The sequence below is a fragment of the Syngnathus typhle genome, linkage group LG19 (assembly GCF_033458585.1).
Source record: "Syngnathus typhle isolate RoL2023-S1 ecotype Sweden linkage group LG19, RoL_Styp_1.0, whole genome shotgun sequence".
Taxonomy (NCBI): domain Eukaryota; kingdom Metazoa; phylum Chordata; class Actinopteri; order Syngnathiformes; family Syngnathidae; genus Syngnathus; species Syngnathus typhle.
This window is the reverse complement of record NC_083756.1, coordinates 1818017-1840404: the sequence shown is the minus strand read 5'-3', so window position 1 is coordinate 1840404 and position 22388 is coordinate 1818017. Positions and strand designations below refer to the sequence as shown.

Sequence of the window (22388 nt, the reverse complement as noted above, 5' to 3'; positions counted from 1 at the left end):
CCTCGGTGGGGAAATTATTCGTAAGATATTCAAGAAATTAATTTGCGTCTCTCCAAACATATCACATTCTGACAGATCTCTCAACACAGTGGTAGACAAAGATAAATAAACCTCCTAACTACTGTGCTTTAACATTCCTTATGTGAGCAACTTGCATGTATATACTCGATTTCCCCCAAGGTAAACTGAACCGAACTTGCACCGGCGAAGCTCATCAGCCGACATCCAAACAGTTCAGAACTAAACTTGATTGTTTCTGCATGTGACATGTTGAGTAAGGGACAGGTTAAAGGAGTCAGTTGATATTGTGAGAATTTAGCGATGAATCAGTTGTCAATTAATCGCCGCACCTCAAAATAGAAATCTGAATAATCAAATCTCAAATCTGTTAGATTTTTATTACATTTTGGCAATAAATTAACAAGGCAATTTTCTGAGTTGTAAAATCCATTCACACATTTTTTTTTCTCAGATTTAGTTTTGAAAATGAAGATGAATGTTCAAGAGCCAGGTGAAAGACCTTAAGTCAAACAGTTTAGATAAAACTCACGTCGAGTTCTGTTAATCTGTTTTATATTCCTGCCGTGCAAAATATGAAAATAGATGGTTGAACCACAAACACTTTGACTCGCTTTCATCACCAAAAGAATTATCGGTGTACCCTGCTAGCAAAATGACTTTTGTGTACTTAATGTGACAATTCACCACATACGCACTTCCCATTTCCAGTCAACACTCTGTCTGACAGAGATTGGCTTCATGCATTCACTAAACTTTTTAAAGCAAATAGCTTCAAAAAATGCATAGCTACAAAAACATAGAGGCACAAAAGAAGGCCAGTTTTTTTTAAGGATCGATGAAGGACACAGCGATGTAGCGTGTGCCGTTGGTGGTGGGTAGACCTTCGTGGAGATGAGTCAGTCGTCCTGGGTGCATGAAGCTCCAGCCTTTCCTTGGCGAGTCTACGGAACAGTTGTACCGATGGAAACGGCAGCCGCCACCCTAAGAAGTGTCAAGACGTGCTTTCAAAACAGTCATCATGTTGTCAGATAATTGACACATGCACTTACCTGAAAGTCTTTGTCTTTGTTATTGAGGGCAATGTTGATAGTGAAGGTGGAGGAGTCATGGTGGGGCCTGAGGTATGATTGTCTCTCTGGAGTATATTTGACGACAAAGTTCATGAGTGCGTAGCCCTGCAACGGGATGGAAAATACATCAACTTAGTTGTAAACTCTGTCTTCATGCATCACAAAGTTACAACATGTGCATGTCCAGGCATGTTTTTTGGGGCACTGCCAACTTTTTTATGCTACTGAAGCTGTTGGCCATTGAGAATACAAGGTGTCAGAAATGTTCCGGGACCTTTCTCATATAATGCAAGTCTACAAAGAGCCTTTGAATTTGAAATATCTTTTGCAACACTACCCCTGGTCACATCTCTGAGGCTTTACACACCTTGGTATAGTATCCGGAGAAAACCTTTAGCGTGACAGGCGCGATAAACTCTCGGATAAAGTGAAGCCACTCCTTGTCAAATCCGATTTGCTTCATGTGGATGTCATCTGTCGGGACTGTCTCATAGCCACCGGCAATCCGTTTGTCCTGTTGAACACACACACAAAAGTACTCAAATTATAGTTATTATACTTCCTTGGGTCCGACTGACAGATCCGCCTGGTTATTATGTTTAAAAAGTGCTGAGTCGCTAACGTATTCCCAGATGGACAATTTCTGAGGACTTCGGTGTGACAGTGAGCCAGCCTCCTCAGTTCGTTGCGTTTAATTGCAATTCTCGCAACATAACAACATTCCTACTATTCCCGGTGGTGGGACTTTAATTACCAATGTCCTAAAAACTTAAAGACATTATAGATGTAATCAACGAAACATCACAATCCCTTTTACGACTGTATTCATGCCGTATGGGCAATCATAAACTCAGGCAGTCCATTTTCTTTTCACATCTGGTCAATATACAACCCTACTGCCCCCAGACAAAAAAGCTACCTTCAAATTTACGGCCCTCTATCAGACAACAAAGACAAGCACCTCATTAAAAAAAAAAAATATAAGTCTTCAAAGGGGATGCCCCTAATTCTTTGCCCTCTTGTTATTGCTGTTTGCTTTTTATTTATTTACTCCTGCAGGCACCATTTCTTTGCAGTGAGGCAAAAACATTATTTTTCTCTCAAATGGGAATTCTGCGGCTAATGGTGGAAACTCTGAGCACATGCATTGGGCATTAGAGTACACAAAAGATGTCATTGAATGAATGAAGAGAAAATATAACGGGTCACAGTTAAAATATGCAGTTCTTTAGTCAACGCTTCATAGGTCATAATGCGTCACAATTTTCTCCTTTTTCTTATTTGCCATCCATTAGGAACATCTTTGGAAAGTTCCCGGTAGTTTTGTCACTCTTTAAAAGTCAGAACTCTCCCGAGGCCCGTGTTCCAGGTCATGCGGTTTTCTACAGTATTTAAAAGGTTATTCTTTGGCCAGAGCCTCTGGACTGTTTTTGCAATGTCTAATAGATCCAAGCAAAGATTTATTAGCCTCCTCCTTAGACCATGTCGCATCCCTTCCACCAAACGCAATAAAGAACAAACTAGCCGAAGGTCAAATTGTCCCAAACATAAATGACTTTGGTTTATTTTGCATGCTGCTGGCAGATGCTGGAATGAACAACAGGCTAGTGTGAGTTCAGTGAGGCGACGTTAGCAGGACTGACCTCATGCTTGCCACCGGACCACGAGCCATGGTTCTCCATCTCCTCCACTATTTCATCACAAGCCTTTTCTGTGAAGACCGGGAACCAAAACACATCTGGACAAGGCTGCAGGCCAGACATACAAAGACTTATTTTTAAGTCCCACCTTCACCTTGAGTTGTTCATAGTGCAATGTGAATTATTTATATGAAAAACAGATGGAGTCCATGTACGGCATTCAGCCAAACTGTATTCTTGTCAGTAAAAAAATAAAATTAAAATAAACACAAACCTCTTCCAAATAGTTTTCAGTGAAAATTTTCATGTAGTTTGGATCGATGTACTTCTCCTTCCAGTCCTGCAAAGAGTAATTCATATCAGAGGCCGTTTGTTGGACTATTTGATGACCTGAATACCAGGCAGCACTAATCCTCTAGCAGTCTCCCATGGCGCCACATGGCACGTTAGGAGTCACATCTCATGACTTGATTCTTTTCATTATGCCTGCAAAGCTTCACAGGTGGTTGCGCTTTAGCTCTGCAAATGAAAGGTAGCGGCGGTAGTTACTTACCAGGGGGTTTTCGAATATCTGCCACAAGTCACTGTTATAATGAGAAGTGTTATAATTGGCCACGGAAAGGAGCCTTCCAAAGTCCTGGCGGTTTGTTAAGTACATGAAGACTCCCTGCAGCAGACAGGAAAGAGGTCGTTACCCACCAGGCAGAAAATGCACTCTTTAAAATGTCTCTCATAAAGGTCCAGCTATACATGATTCATGCTTCTACGTAAACACAATGATTGATTAGCACTCTACTACTTTTTTGTTTGTTTGTCTGACTTAGGTAGAGCAGAAACAGAAGCCATATAAATAATCTAAGATTATTTATGGGTGGTATAAGAGTGGCTCAGGAGGGGGCGTTCATACGGGTGTCGGTGGCATTGGAACAATTCAGGGTGGGGGTTGGTGAGGTGAAAGGAAGGGCAGGAGAACAGGGGATAGAGGGGGTGCAATCCCAGGAGCAATATTCCCTTTTTGGACTCAAAATCAGACTAGGCTTTGTCAGGATCATAATCGATGTCATTTGCCAATTGGCCATCATCAAAAGTCATTTACAATGGATGAGAAGAGCCTAGTCTGATGTCGAGATGAAGCAGTTTTACAGTCAAGCATCAGGACAGGGGTCTTGAATATGTAACAATTTTCAATATTCTTTCTCCTCCTTGATTCTTGGGACAGCAGATCTGGTTAAATTTCAGAACCTTCAAATCGACAACGACAAATTCATGTTCCCGAAGAAATGCACTTGTACAGAATACTTATTATGAAACACTTCAGCATCCACCCAAAGATTAGAACAAGCCGAAGCTTGGAATGGCTTCTGAGTGCTAACCCGTTTGGAAATGGATCTTTCAGATAACAACAGTAATCAAAACAAATGGAAACCTTTGGGGGCCTGAGCATATGGAATGATTCCGGAGAAGGGGACTCTTTTTCTCTCTGACTGGTCTAAAACGAAGGAGAGGCATCATGTAAATAGGATAACATGAGTTATTATTTCAGATCAAGACACAGAGCAACATGAGGAAATGCGCCTGCATGGGAAAAAGAAGCAAGATTCCCTCTGAAGCGGATGCAAAAGGCTCCAAATTGGAAATAGACCTGATGTAGTGCAGTGCAGAGGTTGCATATCAACAGCTTGAAGCAATGACGACAAACAGTTTGAATGTTAAAAAGTTGAAAAACATGGATCGGGCCATCGTCAGCTAGCGGTTAAAAACAACATGTGACCAGGAAAGACAACACATAAAGATGACCGTTAACATGAACACAGTACCATCATGCCATCACGACACATAAAATGCATTTCAAACGTATACTTGCCATTGATCACATTCCATTGCGCTGTTGACTTTTGATAGGGTAATCATTCATAGCATTGATATTGCTCTCAAATGTCTTTTGGAGAAGCATAAATACATCAAAAGCCATCCTTACCACATCTCTGGTATGTTTACACATTGCCATATCGGGGTCCAGTTTCTCAAGAACAAAGTAGTTTCTTTCTTTCAACTCCTTTCTTAGAACATCACCCTTGACCAGGTAGATATGCGCCATGTAAGGAATGTTCCACACACCCCTGGAAACAAGGCAAAATAAAACTCTTCTCGCTATTGTCACTCAAATGTGACTAGCTGACATTCATGTGGAGATTTTTTTGTTATAATCCACGAGCCAAGGTGTGTGGTATGGCGGCGTGAAGATTTAATGCTGTTTTCATTTGGCCTCGGAGGCCTTAACCTTCATGGATGGTCGGTTTTAATGTTGTCGGGGGCACTGTTTGTTCCTTTGCCCTCATCTGGCCGCAGTTATAAAACTATTTTTTAGACACAGACAAGTGACTTGAGCCAGTAAAACTTGGTACATTTGCCGGCCGTCGGTCAGGTTGAGATTTAGTGATGGTGTGCCATCTGCTAGCAATATTTTGTAGCTAGCGGTTGGTGAAGCGGCACACGTGCAAATGTTCAAACGCATCATACTTACACTCGTTTTCTCTGCACAATGTCAACATAATCTTCCGAGCGGGCGTAATAACCATCCAGACTCAACGCGCCCCAGAAGTTGGACCACAGCTTGTTGTGGCGAGTGACGAGGGGACCGATGATCTTCCTGTAGAAGAAGAGTAGTGGTAGGAATGGCATAAGACTTTGTCAAGATGCCTCTCCACTAACCCTAACCGTGGAAGACTTTTGGTTTGCATGCAGTGCTGAGCTAAGGCTGTCGTGACATGTCGTTTGTGGGATGCTTTCTTTGCATTTTATGGGTTGCAGAAATGAGACAGGAGTTTGCATGTTTATTTTTTTGCCTAACGCAAAGTGGCACTTCGGGGTTAGCGCTGTAGATGCTTTTGCCGTTTCCATGTGGTCGGGAAAAACAGGAAGCCGCGTGAATTATTTTTAAACTCTCAGTCGCTCCGTTGCGACGCGCCTGTGGTTTTACCACTCGGAGAATAAATTCAAAAGTCTCATGAACTTAACAGCAACATGAGAGTTTTTTCCAGTTACCTGTTCTGCTCGATGAGGAGCTTCAGAGTCTGTGCATTGGTGAGCATCACGTCCGAGTCGATGCTGAAGTAGAAGTCACATGTGGCATCCTGGCGACAAAGATCCCTAAAGACACCAGGCCAAAGAAAAAAAAAAGTGCATTCCTCAAAGCCAGGGTGCGCTAATATTTTGTCTGACCAACTCAATCATCAAAGGCAGTGAAACGTTTAAAGAGCCATGAACTAATCTGAGGCTTGTTTTACATACATGGCCATGTTTCTGGCCTCCCCTTGGCTGAGATTTTCTTCCGGTCCAACGACCTTTAAGCTGCTGAACACGTTCCGGTGTTCCTCCCAAAACGTCTGCATGTGCCTTTCGTGGTAAACCTCCTTACAATTGGGCATCATAAGTTAGAAAGCCATACGTAGGAAATATGCTTGAAAACATTGTACTCATACTCACATGATTGTGGACAAAGACCTTGAGTTTATCTTTGGGATAATCCAACGTCATCAAACGTTGGAAGAACTCAGAGAGAAATGGCGTCGGGTGCTCAATGAAGACTCCGAGGAGGACATTGGGGTACTCCTGTTGAAATTGAACACAACAGAATAGTGACATTTCAAACATCAGGTCCGGCAAATGGCGTACTATTTAGCATAAATCATGCAAACATCTCACATTAGCTCTGTTTATACTTTGAAATGGCATTCTCATCAGTCGAGCTTTTTGGTTTACTTTTGTGTCGCTTTGCTGACAAGATTGAGACCATCTGGTTAAAGATGCATTCCAATAAAATCCCGCGCAGTTTGTGTCATGAAGTTCCTGTTGAAATGTTTCATTTCTGCTCGCGAGTGCCACGCATGACTATATTTAGTCAGTTAGAAAAAAGGAATTGAAGAGCAAACAGGAAGAAAATTTTCACAGGAAAATGCCCTTCAGCCACCAAAGTTCACCCCAGTCTGCAATCCGTGACCAGTTCATAGCAAGGCTCTGGGAAAGGGATGAAAAGGGATGCAAGCCGAGGCATCTAATTTGAAGGTTTGCAATGTCTCGCTTTAAGGCACACGATGGGAGTCTTAAGAATTCTGCCAATGTGCAAGGAGGGAAGGAAAATAAAAGTAACCCTGAAGAAGACAAGTGTCCACACAGTGTTTTTACACAAAATAAAGCATTGGGATGTGGTTGCAGAGCTTGTTATTGTCTTTTGCAGTAAAACTCAAATTGTATACAACAATTTCTTCGCAAAAGCACACAGTTATCTATGTGTATACGTATATGTGTATATCCTCAAAACCACCATTAGATTCATTATTGTTTTGAATCAGCTTCAACTGTTTAGACAAGGGGTGTCAAACTCATTTTGGTATGGGGGCCGCATACAACTCAAGGGGGCCAGACCAGTAAACTCATTCCAAAATTACATAGAACTAACAATAAGTCCACTTTTTTCCTTTGTATTAGTGCAAAGAAGAAGACGTAAATTATAAAAATCTTTATATGAAATGAATTGTCCCTTTTACTAAATACATATATTATGAACAACCTAAGAGTTTTTAAGAAAAGTATGTGCAATTTCAACAACACTTTTACTCACTTAAACATTTATTCGTGCAAAACTCACAACATATACCGTATTTTCCGCCCTATAAGGCGCACCCAAAAACCTAAATTTTTATCAGAAGTCGACAGTGCGCCTTATAGTCCGGTGCGCCTTATACATGGATCAATTGATGAATTTGTTGATCCATACTGGTTGTACACAGGGCTCTGCCAAAATGTTTTAGTACGTTTTAGTACGACTAGTAAATTACAAGGTCGCATCGCTTCCCAACATTACGGTAACTGTAGTCAGGGGGCGTCACCGAATAGCTGTTGTACCCGCGAGGCTATTTCATTTCAAAATAGGCTGCTCCGTTAATGTTTCGAGTAAATTTACGGATTAATATGGAAGGGAAACCGAGGTAAGCAGTACCAATGTGTTAGATCGAACTCAGTTCCGATCATTTTATAGGAGATCGTTTGAGAAACGCGATTGTTTACAATTTGCTGAGGCTCATGGAAGATTGCGAGCTGAGGCTCATGGGATTTTGCGGATGGCTAATGCTATAACGATAGCTGCTATACGCACCAAGCTATTTCATGTTAAAATAGGCTGCTCTGTTAATGTTTCGAGTAAATCTACGGATCAATATGGAAGGGAAACATAGGTAAGTAGTAGGGGTGTAACGATTCATCGATACACATCGATTAATTGATATAATGCTCGACGATTTATTGTCATCGATGCTAAAGGTAAACATCGATTTATATCGCCGTGTTTGACTTCGGACATTAGACGCGACTTTATTTTGAAATCTAGTTCATTGTTGCTTGCTTCCTTTTTCCGGGAGCAGTGCGCGCGTGTTGTGTTGTGAGCAGAGCACGCACGTGAAAGGGGAGTCGACAACTAGTACGCGGCTCCTGGGCTGGTGCTATGGCTAGTGTCCAAAAAGACGAGGTAATTTGCTCCCCTTTAGGCTTCAAGTCATTCGTTTGGAAGCACTTTGGATTTGGAAAAGATGGATCAACGGACAAGACACGTGCAGTTTGTGAATCCTGCCATGCGGTGATCAAATAGTCAGGGACCACAAATCTCGCTGCACATTTAAAGAAAAAACACGACATCAAAGTTCAGTGTTAAAATAAGCACTTTGTATACTACAATACTTGTAATGTAATGTAATTTCCTAAATAAAGAGTTTGCAGTACCTTGTTGATTGTGTGTATGAATTGTTAAAATCAGGATATTGTTCTATATTTTTTATTTAAAAAAAAAAAATCGATCGTAGAGCACTATATCGTGATATATCGTGAATGAATCGCAGCAGGCTTTAAGATATCAGCAAATATCGTATCGTAGTTCTTTGTATCGATATGATATCGTATCGTGACAAAACCCGCGATTTACACCCCTAGTAAGTAGTACCAATGCGTTAGATCGAACTTTAGTCAGTTCCAATCATTTTATAGGAGATCGTTTGAGAAACGCGATTGTTTACAGAGGGCTCGTTGGTTATTGGCTAGTGGGTGCATACCGCAACCCTAGTCAACCTCAGTTTGTTGCAGTATAGCTTCTATTTTATGCGCCTTATAGTCCGGTGCGCCTTATATATGAACAAAGTTTTAAAATGGGCCGTTCATTGAAGGTGCGCCTCATAACCCGGTGCGCCTAATAGGGCGGAAAATACGGTATATGGCATGCATAAGAAATGATGCAAAGAAAACTGACAAGAAAACTGACTAGCACTGACTTTCCCAGCAATTACAACAGCAAATATTCAGAGCTGTTTATTTTTATAGAGCAATGTTGGAAGAGCATTCCATAGGATTTAGTCTTGCTCAGTATTTGCCCCTGAAACTTGGCATCTTTTAGCCTGCACAAGTGCATCAATATCCAGGTATCATGTCCTGAGAAGCAGCCAGTTTCAGAATCTCATTTAAGTGCTTATGTGTGAGCTTTGAGCGAAGCGTTGTTTTATTAATGTTCATTACTGAGAAGACCTGCTCACAAAGGTAGGTAGTCCCAAACATGGACAACATTTTTGCAGCCAGTGCTGTCAATTTAGGATAGCCTGGTAGGAGATACTTGTAAAATGTGTCCAAGCCCCACAGAAGCAAATTTGTCCTTCAATTCTACATCACACTGCAAATCAATGATTTCAAGTTGCATTTCAACAGGCACATCAGGAGCTCTGACTGTGAATGGTGAGCGGAAAACTGCAAATTCTGTCTCAAGTTCGCTAAAGACCTGAAATCGCTTCTCAAACTCCCTCAGCAACCCTGAAATCTTGTCTTTGTACTGTGTCACTTCAGGATTAACGCTTGCTGCGCACACATCTCTGAGACAGGGAAAATGAGCAGGGTCACCGCTTGCCATCTGCGTCTCCCATAACGCGAGCTTTAACTTGAATGCACGTATGCTGTCATAATACTGTTTTGACAATGTTTTTGCGTCCTTGCAACATTTTGTTCAGATTATTCAAGTGCTCTGTATCAACCATAAATGCAAGGTCCTGCAGCCAAAGTGGGCACTGTAATTCCTTAACAGGTTTACCTTTTTTCTCCGTTAATTGTCCGATTTCCCCACGTAGATCAAAGAAGCGCTTCAGCACAGCACCTCTGCTTAACCATCTTACTTCAGTGTGGTATGGCAGACCATGGGTAATGTTACAGTCACTGAGAAAGCTGTCAAACCGACGATGATTGAGACCTCTGGCTCGGATGAAATTAACAGTTCGGACAACCACCTCCATGACGTGATCCATTTTTAGCGACTTGCAATACAATGCCTCCTGATGCAAAATGCAATGAAATGTCCAAAAATCACCTCTTCCATTTGCGGCTTGTACTTTCTCTCTGAACTTTGTCACAACACCTGCCTTTTTCCCGATCATTGACGGTGCACCATCAGTAGCCAGGCTCACGGCGCGGGACCAGTTCGCCCCGACTCTGTCCAGCACTCCAACAACGGAGCGGAAAATGTCATCAGCTGTTAAGGGCCAGACTGAACCCACTGTACGTTTGACTCCCCTCTAAACTTTAGAGACACTATTTTTTCATGGGTGTCACAAGGCCTTTTGAATAAAATATTGTGAATCACTGTTGAGCAGTTTTCATAATGTGTTAGTAAATAAAAAACTGGATCCGTATGCTCCGCTTCCAAATGCGGGCATCATTAAGCAGATACGTAACTTGAAATGTTTCCAAGTTCCTGCCATTGCAAACGTTGGCGCTCTTGGCTGAACTCTGTGACATATTTTCCACATGAGCACTCTAACTGGAGACAAAAACCTATACTGAGCAGCCCACAAGAAAGGAAGGCCGGTCAGCAGTGACACCCCTTTAAATGAACCCTTCAGAAAACCACACAAGCCATATCCTGCACCACAGCCGTGCCGGGCTTTCTCTTGCCTGAGTAATTTCCCTTGCTCTTATGCTCTTTTAAAATGATCCAAAGGGTCTAGTAGGTAGGTCTATTATCTCTGCAGAGGGTGTGGGTGGCAGAAATAGTCTTGCTTATCTATTGCAATAGGACAATCAGCACCTTACTCAGACTGTCTAGACCACAGGTGTCAAACTCAAGGCCGGGGGACCAGATGCGGCCCGCCACATCATTTTATGTGGCCCACGAAGACAAATTGTGCATCAAATTCGTGTGTCATTACTAGAATTGCAAATTGTCTTCACTTTTAATAGTATGTTTTTTTTAAATATTTGACCAGCTTTTACTCGTCTGATTTGAAAACGAGTTATTTGTCCGTTTGTTTAGTGGCTTTTACTGTATTTAATATGAGGTGCTTATACATTTATTTGGGTTGACAGTCATAATGGCCCTCCGAAAGAAGCTATGACTGCAATGCGGCCCGCGAAAAAAAATAGTTTGACACCCCTGGTCTAGACAGATGGCTGGCACGCAGTGTTTCAACCTTTCCTTACAGCCTTGAGGAGGTGTGTTGACGATAAATGTTCCGCGATGCCGATGGGAAGAAAAATGGGACCTACTTTCAACTGAGAAATATCCACGACATCATCGTCACAGTGGCTGCAGCCGTGTTCATAGTTCCATGTGTTGGGCACGTAGTTGGCCAAGTAGTTCAAGTAGATCTGCGTGGGAGGGAACTCATAGCCGGTTACGGATGGTTAATAATGGCATAGGCAACGATTTCAGCATTTTTCCTGGGTCAGTAGATTTATTTTAATATGGCCGTAACTTGCTAAAAATATTGCATCTTAAAATTACACAGTAAAGTGCCAGTCGAGGCCATTTATATGGGAGATGCTGAGCTCACAATTCTCAGTTTCAGCAAATTATAATATTTTGATTGTGAACTCGGAGAGACTCAGCTATGGCTATCCTGCTTGGGTTGGTGTCAAGTTTTCTATCATTTTAAGTTTATTCTGCAGATGTTTGAAACTGGTTAGAATGACAACAGTTTTGGCTCAGGAGCATCAGCGGTGTCTTTGATCGTCCCTTTCAATCTACTGCAATCATTTTGAAGCAAAACTCGTTGAAGTCATTTGTGACTCACTTTGGTGTTCCCGTTGCCATGGACAACCACTGGCAGAGAATCGTACGCCGTGTTTCTCACTCTCACACGGTTGGTTCCAAATTTGAGAAGCACTTCGTCTGCCAAAAGCGGGAACACGAGATACATCAGAGCAGGTTACGGAAATTGACATAACGTATGGACAAATAGTGCAGTACTTTATTGCTTGAAGAATAAAGAGCGAAAACACCACACATTAGCAAGAAACAGAACTTTCTGGAATTTCTCACCGATTGCCCCGTGCAGGTTCTGGAAAATCTGGCACTTGTGGTCTAGCGTCATGTTGAGAGTGTCCTAACAGATAAATTAAGTCTCGTTTGACTGAGTAAATGTCATTATTTTCATCTAATCATTGGAGTTTTCAATGCTTACTCTTTGTAGTGGATCCACAAATATTTTCGTGTAGAAGAGTTGGTCATCATCATTGTCATGAAGGTTCCACTGCGAAACTATTCGGTTGATGTATGAGGCATAGCCAATTATTCCTGCAAGTGATAAACAGCGAGAGAATTAAAAACATATATGTATAACCTGTAACCAGTTGGAGTCAAGTATGTCAGAAAGGACCATAAAGTCCACCAAGTACTTCACCATATGATTTAAAAGTCTGACAGGAGTGCACAGAGGGCATTGTGTGCTATTAAAAAAAGTTAAAGTCCCAATGATCATCACACACACATCTGGGTGTGGTGAAATCTGTCCTTTCCATTTAACCCATCCCCATGTGATTTAGATCCATCCCCTGGAGGAGAGGGGAGCAGTGAGCAGCAGCAAGAACCATTTGGTGATCTAACCCCCCAATTCCAACCCTTGATGCTGAGTGCCAAGCTGGGAGGCAATAGGTCCCATTTTTATGGTCTTGGGTATAACCCAGCCGGGGTTTGAGCCCACAACCTTCCAGTCTCAGGGCAGACACTCTACCACTAGGCCACTGAGCTGGTTAAAACACATCTAAATGGATGTTGTCATGGCAATCTCTCTTCCCGTCTGTTCTATACTATCCCAAGGACGCTGACCACATGGACTGATTGCAGGGTTGAGACTATCATTTAGAAAAGCCTACGGCAACTGTAAACAAGTCGCCATGTCAGTTGATGGGATGTTGGATCGAACGATTCCCAACTCTGTGACGTTATGGTAAACCCCGTAGATTGGTTCCTAAAGCTTAAACCACAGGTGTCAAACTCAAGGCCCGGGGGCCAAATACGGCCCGCCACATCATTTTATGTGGCCCGCGAAGATAAATTGTGCATCAAATTCGGGTGTCATTACTAGAATTGCAAATTGTATTCACTTTTAATATCTATTTTTAAATATTTGACCAGTATTTACTCGACTGATTTGAAAACGAGTTATTTGTCAGTTTGTTTTGTAGCTTTTACTGTATGTACTATATAATATGAGGTGCTCATGTGGGTCATAATGGCCCTTCGAAAGAAGCTATGACTACAATGCGGCCCGTGAAAAAAATGAGTTTGACACCCTTGGCTTAAACCTTTGTTAGTTTATTTTTCATGACATTGTTGGTCTACTGAAACAAATGCAGATCTTGATTCCAATCCAGCAAAACTCTACTTCAGTCAAGAAAATCAAATGTTGAAATGTTCACTTTGGTAGGAGCCATGAGAATGCTGGCCTACCCAGCAATTTCAGAAAAACAACGGCGCATTAGGGGAGCCAAGACAAAGCCACATGTCATGTCGCTGAAAACTAAGCTAAAAGTAGTCTGTGATCAGAGCAAAGGCGGTCAGGCCACAGTATGGGAGGTCGCAGCATATTGATGCCCACGACAAAAGCAATCATTATGTCTCCTGGATACATAGCAAGACCCAATCAATATTTTTTAGTGCTTTTTTTTTTTCTTGCTTTGGATTACCCAAATCTTGGTGTGCAAAATAACTGTCTTTCACTATATAATTCCAAGCATTTTCCTATATTATTAAAGTAACGCTTATAAGTCGTTGGGCAAGTATGTCACGCGAATGAACTTATCTCCGTTCCGAAAAACAGCCATGGCAATCAAAATATACGTTTGTTTTAAAGCAAGCTATAATGATATACCATTCGTGGTTTCATGTTTAAAACACACACGTGTTTGTTGGCATTCCTTGGAGCCGTTCTACCACTTAAATGTTGAACTTGTCTCGAGTAGTTGCAGTGATAAGCGGTCTCCCCTCAATAAACAGTCGATTATGCTTCATCTGATTTCATTGTCAGGGAAAGGGTCCATAAAAGGCTTGAGGCTGAAGTGGGTGTGACGGGATTGCAAGGCAAATAAACACAGCTCGACACTCTCTTGCATCATCCTGTCTGGTCAACATCATCTTGGCAAACGCATTTCCAAATACAATGCACATTCTGAGCATACTTGGAATGTTTTGCAACCCACCTCCTGAGCTGAGGTAGCGCTTGCCACTGCGAACCAACGGGTACTTGTCAGCCAATCGCTTATCTGGCCATATCACTCCCTCTGCAGCAAAAATGACTTTGTGATTGGCTTGCTGGAACTTCCTGAGAATCTCCTCTGGTCCCCCGGCAAAGATAAGATCGTAGCTAGAATGGAGAAATGGGTATGGTGAAAAGCAGACAGAAGCTTATTTTCTCTGTTTAAGGTCAGCTCGTCACCACTTTGGGCCCTTCTTGCTCCAGGTAAATACAAATCTTTTCTCAAACAAGAGGACATTATTCACATCAGCAAGCATTCCTTCAATGACCTTTCGTCAAGCCGTGTTGATGCTTGCTGTGACAAATGGGAGGAAATGTACCTAACTCAGGGGTGGGAAAACTACGGCCCGCGGGCCACATCCGGCCCACGGGTCCGTTTAATCCGGCCCGCCAACCCTCAATAAATTGTATTATTAAACTTTTTTTTTGGTCATTTTGCCTGCAATGACTGCGTTTCCCCAGTAGATGGGGAAGCGCTCGCCTGCGCATTTACTACTGGAAGCCGTGTCAGAAAGCTCGGTGCACACTCACAAGTGCGTGTACGTACTCAGTAGTACGGACATGGCACACTCGCGCTCTATTTGTATCAGTCCCGAATTTAGAGCGTGGGCTGTGACGACAGCATTCTTGTAATTTGCGCGCTGAGCTTTCAGATACAGTTTTACGCTAAAGCCACCTACAACCCTTCCCCTGGAATCCTTCTATTAAAATTAGTTGCCCAAGGAAAAGCAAGGTGGACACAGTGTCGAGTGTTTAAAAAAGAGTGGCCAATTTGACTCGACGTACGCGACGTGACGTTCAGCCACATCAACATCAACCCGTCACAGATCGAGGTAAACGGACCAACACCTCGGATCTCTCCTAAGAATTGCCACAACAAATTTTACTCCGGACTATGACGCACTAGCAAAAAAGGGAGACCAACAACACTGTTCCCACTGAAAATGAGGGAGGCTCTCAAGTTTGTTGTAAAAAAATGCATTTTGAATAGGATTTGTACACATAGCAGGGATTGAAACTAGCGACCATTCTCATTTTCAAACAATGCAGGATGCTCAAGGACATTGATGCACCACCTGTTTGCGACTAATCTTAACCTGTAAAGTTCTTAAGGCTTACTTTAAGGAAGTTTTTCCCGTTTCCTCACCTCTGTTACCAGTTGTTTGTGAGTATAAACTCTTCTCTGATTTTCAGATACCCCTCACTGTGTTGCAGATTTGATTACTTTATTTAGATGTAGGCTTTCACCGATTCTTCAAGATGATATATTTGGTCAGAATGTTTGCCGTTTGATGTGATCTCATAAGATAAACATCTTTCATTAATCTGACCTGCAGGCACTGAAGTGATGGAGACTGTTATTCATAATAACAGTGTCGTGTTTTATGAGAATCACTGATAGCAGTTTTTTAGTGATTTTTTTTTTTTTAATGCTGTTAATAAATGCATTTGTTTTCAAAAAACTTGTTTGGAATATCCATGCTTTACTACCTACTAAAGGCCAAAATATTTTATGCAATGACCTTTACAGGTCGCTTATATTACTTCACACAAACACTACGTCCATCTGCTCCTGGTTCGGCCCTCCGGTCCAAATTTAGAACCCAGTTCGGCCCGCGAGTCAAAAAGTTTGCCCTCCCCTGGCCTAACTGTTTACACAGGACAACTTGGGAACTCCAGAGCTTCCTCAGACTCAAACCTACATTGAGTCCCAATAAATCTACCGTTTTTTTCCTTGTATAATGCGCAAAATTTAACTAATTTATTGTCCTAAAATCAGGGGTGCGCATTATACATGGGTACAAAAATTTTTAGTTTTTTTTTTTTTTTTTATCTTTTCTTTTTTTCTTTTTTTTTTAAGAAAGTCATGGTACAACAAAACCAACAACAGGACTGACCGACAAAGACGTAGAACAAAAAGACAGGGTGACATTACCAAAGACAGGAACAGAAACCAAACAGACATCATGACATCATCCGACGGTGAGCGAGGGGCAGACAGGACTTAAATACAAAACACGTTACATTGATTGAGGTGACACAGGAAGAGAGGGGCGACGCGAACAAAAACTATGGCAACCTAGACACATAGCAAAACTGGGGACGAGACATGACAATTCTCCCTCGAAATAAAACTTGAAATCACCTTTCTTCTTGTTTGTTGTCAATCGCGCATCGCATTCAGCCATCCTGCCCAACACACTTACTCAGTAAAATTCATAATTGACGACACATCGTTTGATGCGATGGTGCAATCCTTGATGGTGCGTTATTGTCAAATATTGTTTGTTTTTTAATCTCCATCGCGGACCGGACGTCATACGGAGGCAGTATGACTGCGCATGCGCACTATGGATCCGATGCGCAGAACAGATGCGCAAGACACGTCAGCTCTATAAAGAGCGAGAGTTGTTTTCTTCCTATTAGTTTCAATTCACAGTTTAATTAGCAGTTTCAATCAGCAAATAACAAAATGCGTATTACAGGTAATATTTTATTTCACAACACTTTGCCTTGTTCCTTTCGTCCCTGCTGTTCACTTCAAACACGCTCCATACGACCGCAATGCTCTCGTATCAGACGCTTGCTCGATCACCTGCTCGTTTGCTGTCACAATGTACCCTACACAAATCCAAAACATTTTTTGCGGCTCCGAGTCACGACGAGGGGCAACTTTTGGTTTCCAAGGGTGTTTTTATTCCTCTTCAACGTCTCTCCCATACAGAACCGCCTTTTTCACGTCCGCACGCCTTTTTCACATGTGCGCACTGAGCGCGGTGGTGCCTTTACGGGCAGTCGGAGAAATCAACGCCAACAAAAAAAAATACATCCAGCCTAGTTAAGACCATACCAAAGACTATAAAAATGGGACCCATTGCCTCCCTGCGTGTGTGACGATCATTGGGACTTTAAAAAAAAAAAAAAAAAGATTCAAAATTTTTTTTTTTTAAAATTGGGTGCGTATTATACATGGGTACAGGCTTTTTTCCAGCATCAACATGCCATTTTTAGGGTGCGTATTATACATGGGGGCGCATTATACACGGAAAAAAACGGTAAGTACTGTAGACTTGCAGAACATTAAAGATGGCTCTGTGGGATTATAATTGTCAATGTTCCAAACTGCATTGACACGGTTTCGTCAACTCGTAAATCATCTAGCATGCAATGCGAGGTGCTTTGCACCATAATAACACCTTTGATTCATGGGAATCTGCAGAAACGCCTCTCTCGGGAAGATTTCCAAGTAATTATTGCTGTCAGTGGCGTGATAGAGCCAGACCTGATGTGGGTATTTAAAATAAATTAAAGACGATATCCTCCCTCGAGCTCAAATCTCAAAATGCTACATACCTATCTACAAAGAGGACCACGAGGTCATCCTGGTCAGCTAGACCTCCCATGGCCTCCTTCAGTAGTCTGACCTTTTGTCCTCCACCGATAGAGCGTCCAACATCACCGCCCTTCCATTGTTCTCCCATTCCCAACACCTGCAACAGGAGTCAAGTCAAATAAATAGGGACACATTTTTGAATGGACCAAGTTTAATCACTTGCTTGCATCGTGCCAATGTAGCATTGCTAATTGAACATCTCTCACCTTCACAGTGTAGTTGAAATAGTTTGCCGATTGCATGAAGCGGACAAAGCCATCAGTTTCTTCTGTTGCCACGGTTAGCACAAGCAAATTTTCTGGAGGGGAAAGAAAAACAGCTGATTGATTTGCTTAGAATGTTAAACTCTGCGTGTCAAAACCAATATAACAGAGCGACTCTTGGACTTCTGATGTAGCGCATTGTAGGAAGGTAATCTCCCCATCTGCATCTAGGAAACACATTATCTGTGCTGTCATGCTGCTCTGTAACAGATTGGAAACAAATGGCTCCAATATCCGTTGTACAGTATTTGCCGACAGGGGATCTGGAATTTTTTCCCATGAATGTAACTTGCAACTAAATGACAGGAAAGGCACGTTACTGCAGATGATGCAATGCTTTCAGTCGACGGCAATTTTGTTGATGTTCACTTACTCTCCTGTGGATCTGTGTTTGCTTTGCCAGCGTGAACTATTTTTCTATGTCTATGGCCACTGTTTCAGATAAACCAACAAGTGGTTGTTTTCTGTACAAACAGCTGCCTGCTGTGGCAGAATGGGCCGCTGAGAAAATTTGAGGACGGGGGCAGATAAATAATGAGCTCCTGAAGGTCCCACGGAGAGTTCAAATTGACACAGGTGCAAGACAGTAAGCTGTCATCTGACCCTTTGACATCCTGGCTCTTGTGAGAAGATGACCCAGGCAGAAAACACTTTCAGCGTGTTCCCAGAAGAGCTTCGGCTCAAGATGTTTGGACAAGTCCCTGACATGTAATTACAGCCAGATAAGTCAGCTGATGCGATTGAAGGCAATTTACTGACCAGTATCTCTGCTTTGCAGTGGCCATCATGCTATACTAGCCACTTTAATTGAAAATAAATGGGCCCATCATGTCAATTAGTAAGAGTTAGGCTGACACTTTCCACCGGGTATCTCTCAATTTTCTCCATGTAAACACAAAGGTGAACATCATCTTGGTTCTAAAAACAGATGTAACAGACACTTTGCCACTACAGAGACAAGACATTTTTGGTGAGTCTCAGATGTTCCATACACAGTTTTTGTTGGAACAAAAGATGTCAGGAAAGAAATAACTTTTGGACAAATAGCTTCTCCGTCAGACTAAACACAAGGTGTCCACAGAAAGGAAGGCATTGGATTTCGAGTTGCTCAACCCAAACCAACCCCCCCCCACACACACACACGCACAGTCTTTCACTGTACCGCATTTGTCAAAAGTAAACGTTTCACACTTTGATGCATAGACGTTGTGACTCACAGGTTCCAGCGAAAGCCACCTCGGCGGGCGGAATTGCGAAGCATGGGAATGTCTTCATGAGAATAACAGAATATTTCCTGTTTGACAAGACATCTGAGTTTTTTTTTTCCCCCATTTGAATGTTTTGAAGTTATATCTATCCTCTTACATGTGATATAAGTTTGTAACAAATCTGCAACACAAGTCGCATGCAGCTACTGTAAGCCAAGCATGTGTTTGCAATTATCTTGGCTTAACTGACAACGGGAGACCGAACGAACCAGATTGCCGACTGCCCTGACATTGTTTTGGTTATCCACTGCGCAGGAAACAATGTTTATTCTCAAATTAAAAAGTCATCGCAGTTAACGGATTAGCAGCAAGACCGTAACGAACGACGTGACTGAATTGCTTGAAAATGCTTTCATAGCAATTTGAGAATGTCTTTTGCTGGCTCTGTTCATTGCAAGATTTAATTATCACGTTAGATAGTCATTCAAAAAATTTCTCTCACTTTTTGGAAGGATATTTGATTCAAAATGTCGAATGGCCCTGACGTTGTGCAATTTGGTATTGGACTGAAACTGTTTTTTGAAAGTCTGTTTAAATGGAGACTAAATGGTTTGAAAAATCAAACAATACAGTACATATTTGTCTGAAAAAGGAGACGCTAGACAGACATTTTGGGCGAACTCCTGGCGGTGTTCAGATGTATGATTACAGGCGTGGTCTGCCAAAAGGGTTGTTGCTGTGTTAGAAAAGGACTTGGAGACAATGGAGACGTGATTATACATTTTCAACAGAACCAAAGGTGGAGTTTCCGTTTCTGTAAATTATAGTTGACAAATTTGCACTGTTCAGGAAAAGTTGTCAATTTAGTAAGCTGAGGGTTTGTCGCAGTCAACCACAAACATTAACATCACTATTCAAAATTAACTTTTTTTAGTTGTCTTTTCATCCATTTTTTGGTTCGGCTTAGCTATTTATCGCATCATTGTTAGTTGTAGACATTCTGGGTGTTAATTCAAAATGCTGAATCGTGGTTATATGCTCAGAAGTGTTGTCCATAAGGTCAGTTGAAGTCAGTCAAAGGTTTCATTCAGGCAGTCAGTGTGCTGTGGCGGGGCATCACTGTTACTTTCCAAAACGGGCCTAGCCAACAGGTGGCCTGCCTGACCCTGTAGAATCGAGCCCATTGTGCCTCCAAGTCATAGAGGAGCAGTGTGCTGGCGAATACTCGCACCTAGGTGGCATTTAGCCGACAGCCAAGTGTGCCCTGCAAACTTTGTAGCCAGCATAATAACACATCGTTTGCAAGCGGCTGCCACGCTTCTCATCATTTTGCCCGTGGAGGGTGTATTAACTCAGCTTTTACGGGCTTGCTATGTTGATTTGGCATCACTTTTAAGCATGGGTGGGTAAACCTGCAGTAATTGTACCATAAAACTACTTTTAAGCATTTGATAAGGTCTGCCATGCAATTCTAAATATAAATACAGGGGTACCTTGTGTTCAATGATCAAGTGACATTTCACAATAAACTGTGTGCTTTGTTGACTATTGATCAAGTTTCAGCATGTGACCCACTGTTCGACCCGACCCCTCAGTTTGACTAACCAAAGTGGCCTTAGGCATTGGTAGCCTGTTGCAGGAGCAATAAAAAGTCATAAAAGTAAAGCGCTTCTGTGCTGTGTTGACATATCTCAAACCTGCATCGCATGCACATTGCTAGTAGTAGACAGAAATTGTTACCGTGGAGCTTCTTACCGTTGGGAATAGGCGCAAGACCCTGTGGTGTGTCTGTAGGCATGACCGCTTTTGCACACCACATCCAGTAGGAAAACACAATGCAAAACTTGAGGCACTCCATCCCTGTTAAAGTGCGTCGTCCCAAATGAGGCGGACTAGAGTTGACCTGACTTAATTGCCTTCAAGCCCGGCACGAGGCAAAACCCCAGAGGATCCTTTTCTTCTTTTGACTACACGCTCTCACAATAAGACATTTAAGAAGTACAGCAGTAATAGTGAGGTGATGGGGAGAGGGTTGGGGGGTAGCTCCAAGTTTGTTAATTGCTGATGCAGCGTTGCGCGGTCCAGATGGAGCGACAGCGTGTCGTAAGGCTCGGATGACGAGGGAGGGAAGATAGTAGCGGTGCCTAACACGCCGACGTCCAGCGTGAAAGTGTGTCCAAGTGCAGCTGTATTTGAGCCCCCAACAGACCCTGCCTCCCCCCCCTTCCTCTCTCCAGACTCCAATTACACCCTCCCCCTGTCCACACCACTCCCCCTTCATCTACACTACACTCTTTATTCAGTGGTGCTAAAACCAAAATTGTAATCAGTAAGAATGGAATGTGACTGCAAATGTTTTTTTTTTTTATGCACCCTATGATGTATCGGCAACCAGTCCTGGGTGTGCCCTGTTTTTCACCCAAAGTCAGTTGATTGATAAGATTTCAGCTGAGCAATTTTATAGACTATATCCCCCCCAAAAAACTGTGTTGGGCACATCGTACAGTATTATGTTTTTGTCAGGTTTGATGCAGCGCTGTTCTGGGGTGTACTGTATGTCAGTGGAAAGAGTTTGTCACTGCAATTACAGGAACCCGACTGTTAAATGGACAGTAATGAAGATAAGTGTGCAGTAAATGGATTTGGAATGCAAACAGGCGGAATTGGAGGGTGCGCCTTTTGAGTTGCGCTTGTTTGATTTTTCCTAAAGAAAATCGCAATCCTAACAGTTCAATTCAACTGTTACACATGCCTCAACGCCCCGCTGACCTTGAAACCACAACTTTGGCTCATTTAGCACTCATTCCTCATTACAGATGACTGACTTGTCCCATCTGGTAAATTGTTCCCTCCTATGCGACGCTCCGCTGAAAGGGTTTTACTTAATGATATCACAAGACTCCGGTCCGAATGTGGCGCGGCCTATTTTTTTTAATTAGGATGATTACTTCTACAATATACCTTGAGATTGTCCAGAGAGATCATGCCAGACAAATTTACCGGACACTATTTGACTGCGACTCAGTTTTTCAACAGAACGGGATGATGTTTGGAAATTATTTTGTCACGCTATGACAGTTGCAGCTCTGTGCCAATTCTCTTGAGTCGAAGCACATTCAGAAGAACCAGTAATCCACACGAGTGTTAAGTGAACGCAAGCCAAGCTGACACAAAGGTTAGCGAACAAACATCACCTTGATTGCACGCATAACAAAGCCCTTTAATGCAGCTGGC

At 42.4% G+C, this 22388-nt stretch overlaps 1 protein-coding gene across 2 annotated transcripts; it reads right to left on the bottom strand.

The window, feature by feature from the left end:
* Positions 1 to 379: 379 nt before the first annotated feature.
* On the bottom strand, positions 380 to 21343 carry plod2 (procollagen-lysine, 2-oxoglutarate 5-dioxygenase 2). Of its 2 annotated transcripts, XM_061265867.1 has the most exons (20): positions 20910 to 21343; positions 17890 to 17981; positions 17644 to 17780; positions 14234 to 14397; positions 12217 to 12329; positions 12075 to 12138; positions 11827 to 11924; positions 11300 to 11401; positions 6218 to 6343; positions 6023 to 6144; positions 5777 to 5881; positions 5256 to 5381; positions 4710 to 4851; positions 4158 to 4220; positions 3285 to 3398; positions 3006 to 3071; positions 2735 to 2839; positions 1459 to 1605; positions 1071 to 1196; positions 380 to 1002 (listed from the first exon to the last, which is right to left on the bottom strand). In XM_061265867.1, the coding sequence occupies exons 1-20, from the start codon at positions 21010 to 21012 to the stop codon at positions 847 to 849; spliced, it is 2271 nt and encodes a 756-aa protein (XP_061121851.1). In that variant the 5' UTR covers positions 21013 to 21343; the 3' UTR covers positions 380 to 846. The 2 variants fall into 2 exon arrangements, with proteins under 2 accessions (XP_061121851.1, XP_061121853.1); XM_061265869.1 differs by lacking the exon at positions 4158 to 4220.
* Positions 21344 to 22388: the final 1045 nt, after the last annotated feature.

Bases quoted from the DNA above. Each gene is read 5' to 3' on its own strand.
- plod2 (XM_061265867.1), bottom strand. From the start codon at position 21,012: ATGGAGTGCCTCAAGTTTTGCATTGTGTTTTCCTACTGGATGTGGTGT. The intron at 6,145-6,217 runs GTGAGTATGAGT...CCCAATTGTAAG, and splicing joins AGGTCTTTGTCCACAATCAT to GAGGTTTACCACGAAAGGCA. The intron at 5,382-5,776 runs GTAACTGGAAAA...CTTCTTCTACAG, and splicing joins CTCCTCATCGAGCAGAACAG to GAAGATCATCGGTCCCCTCG.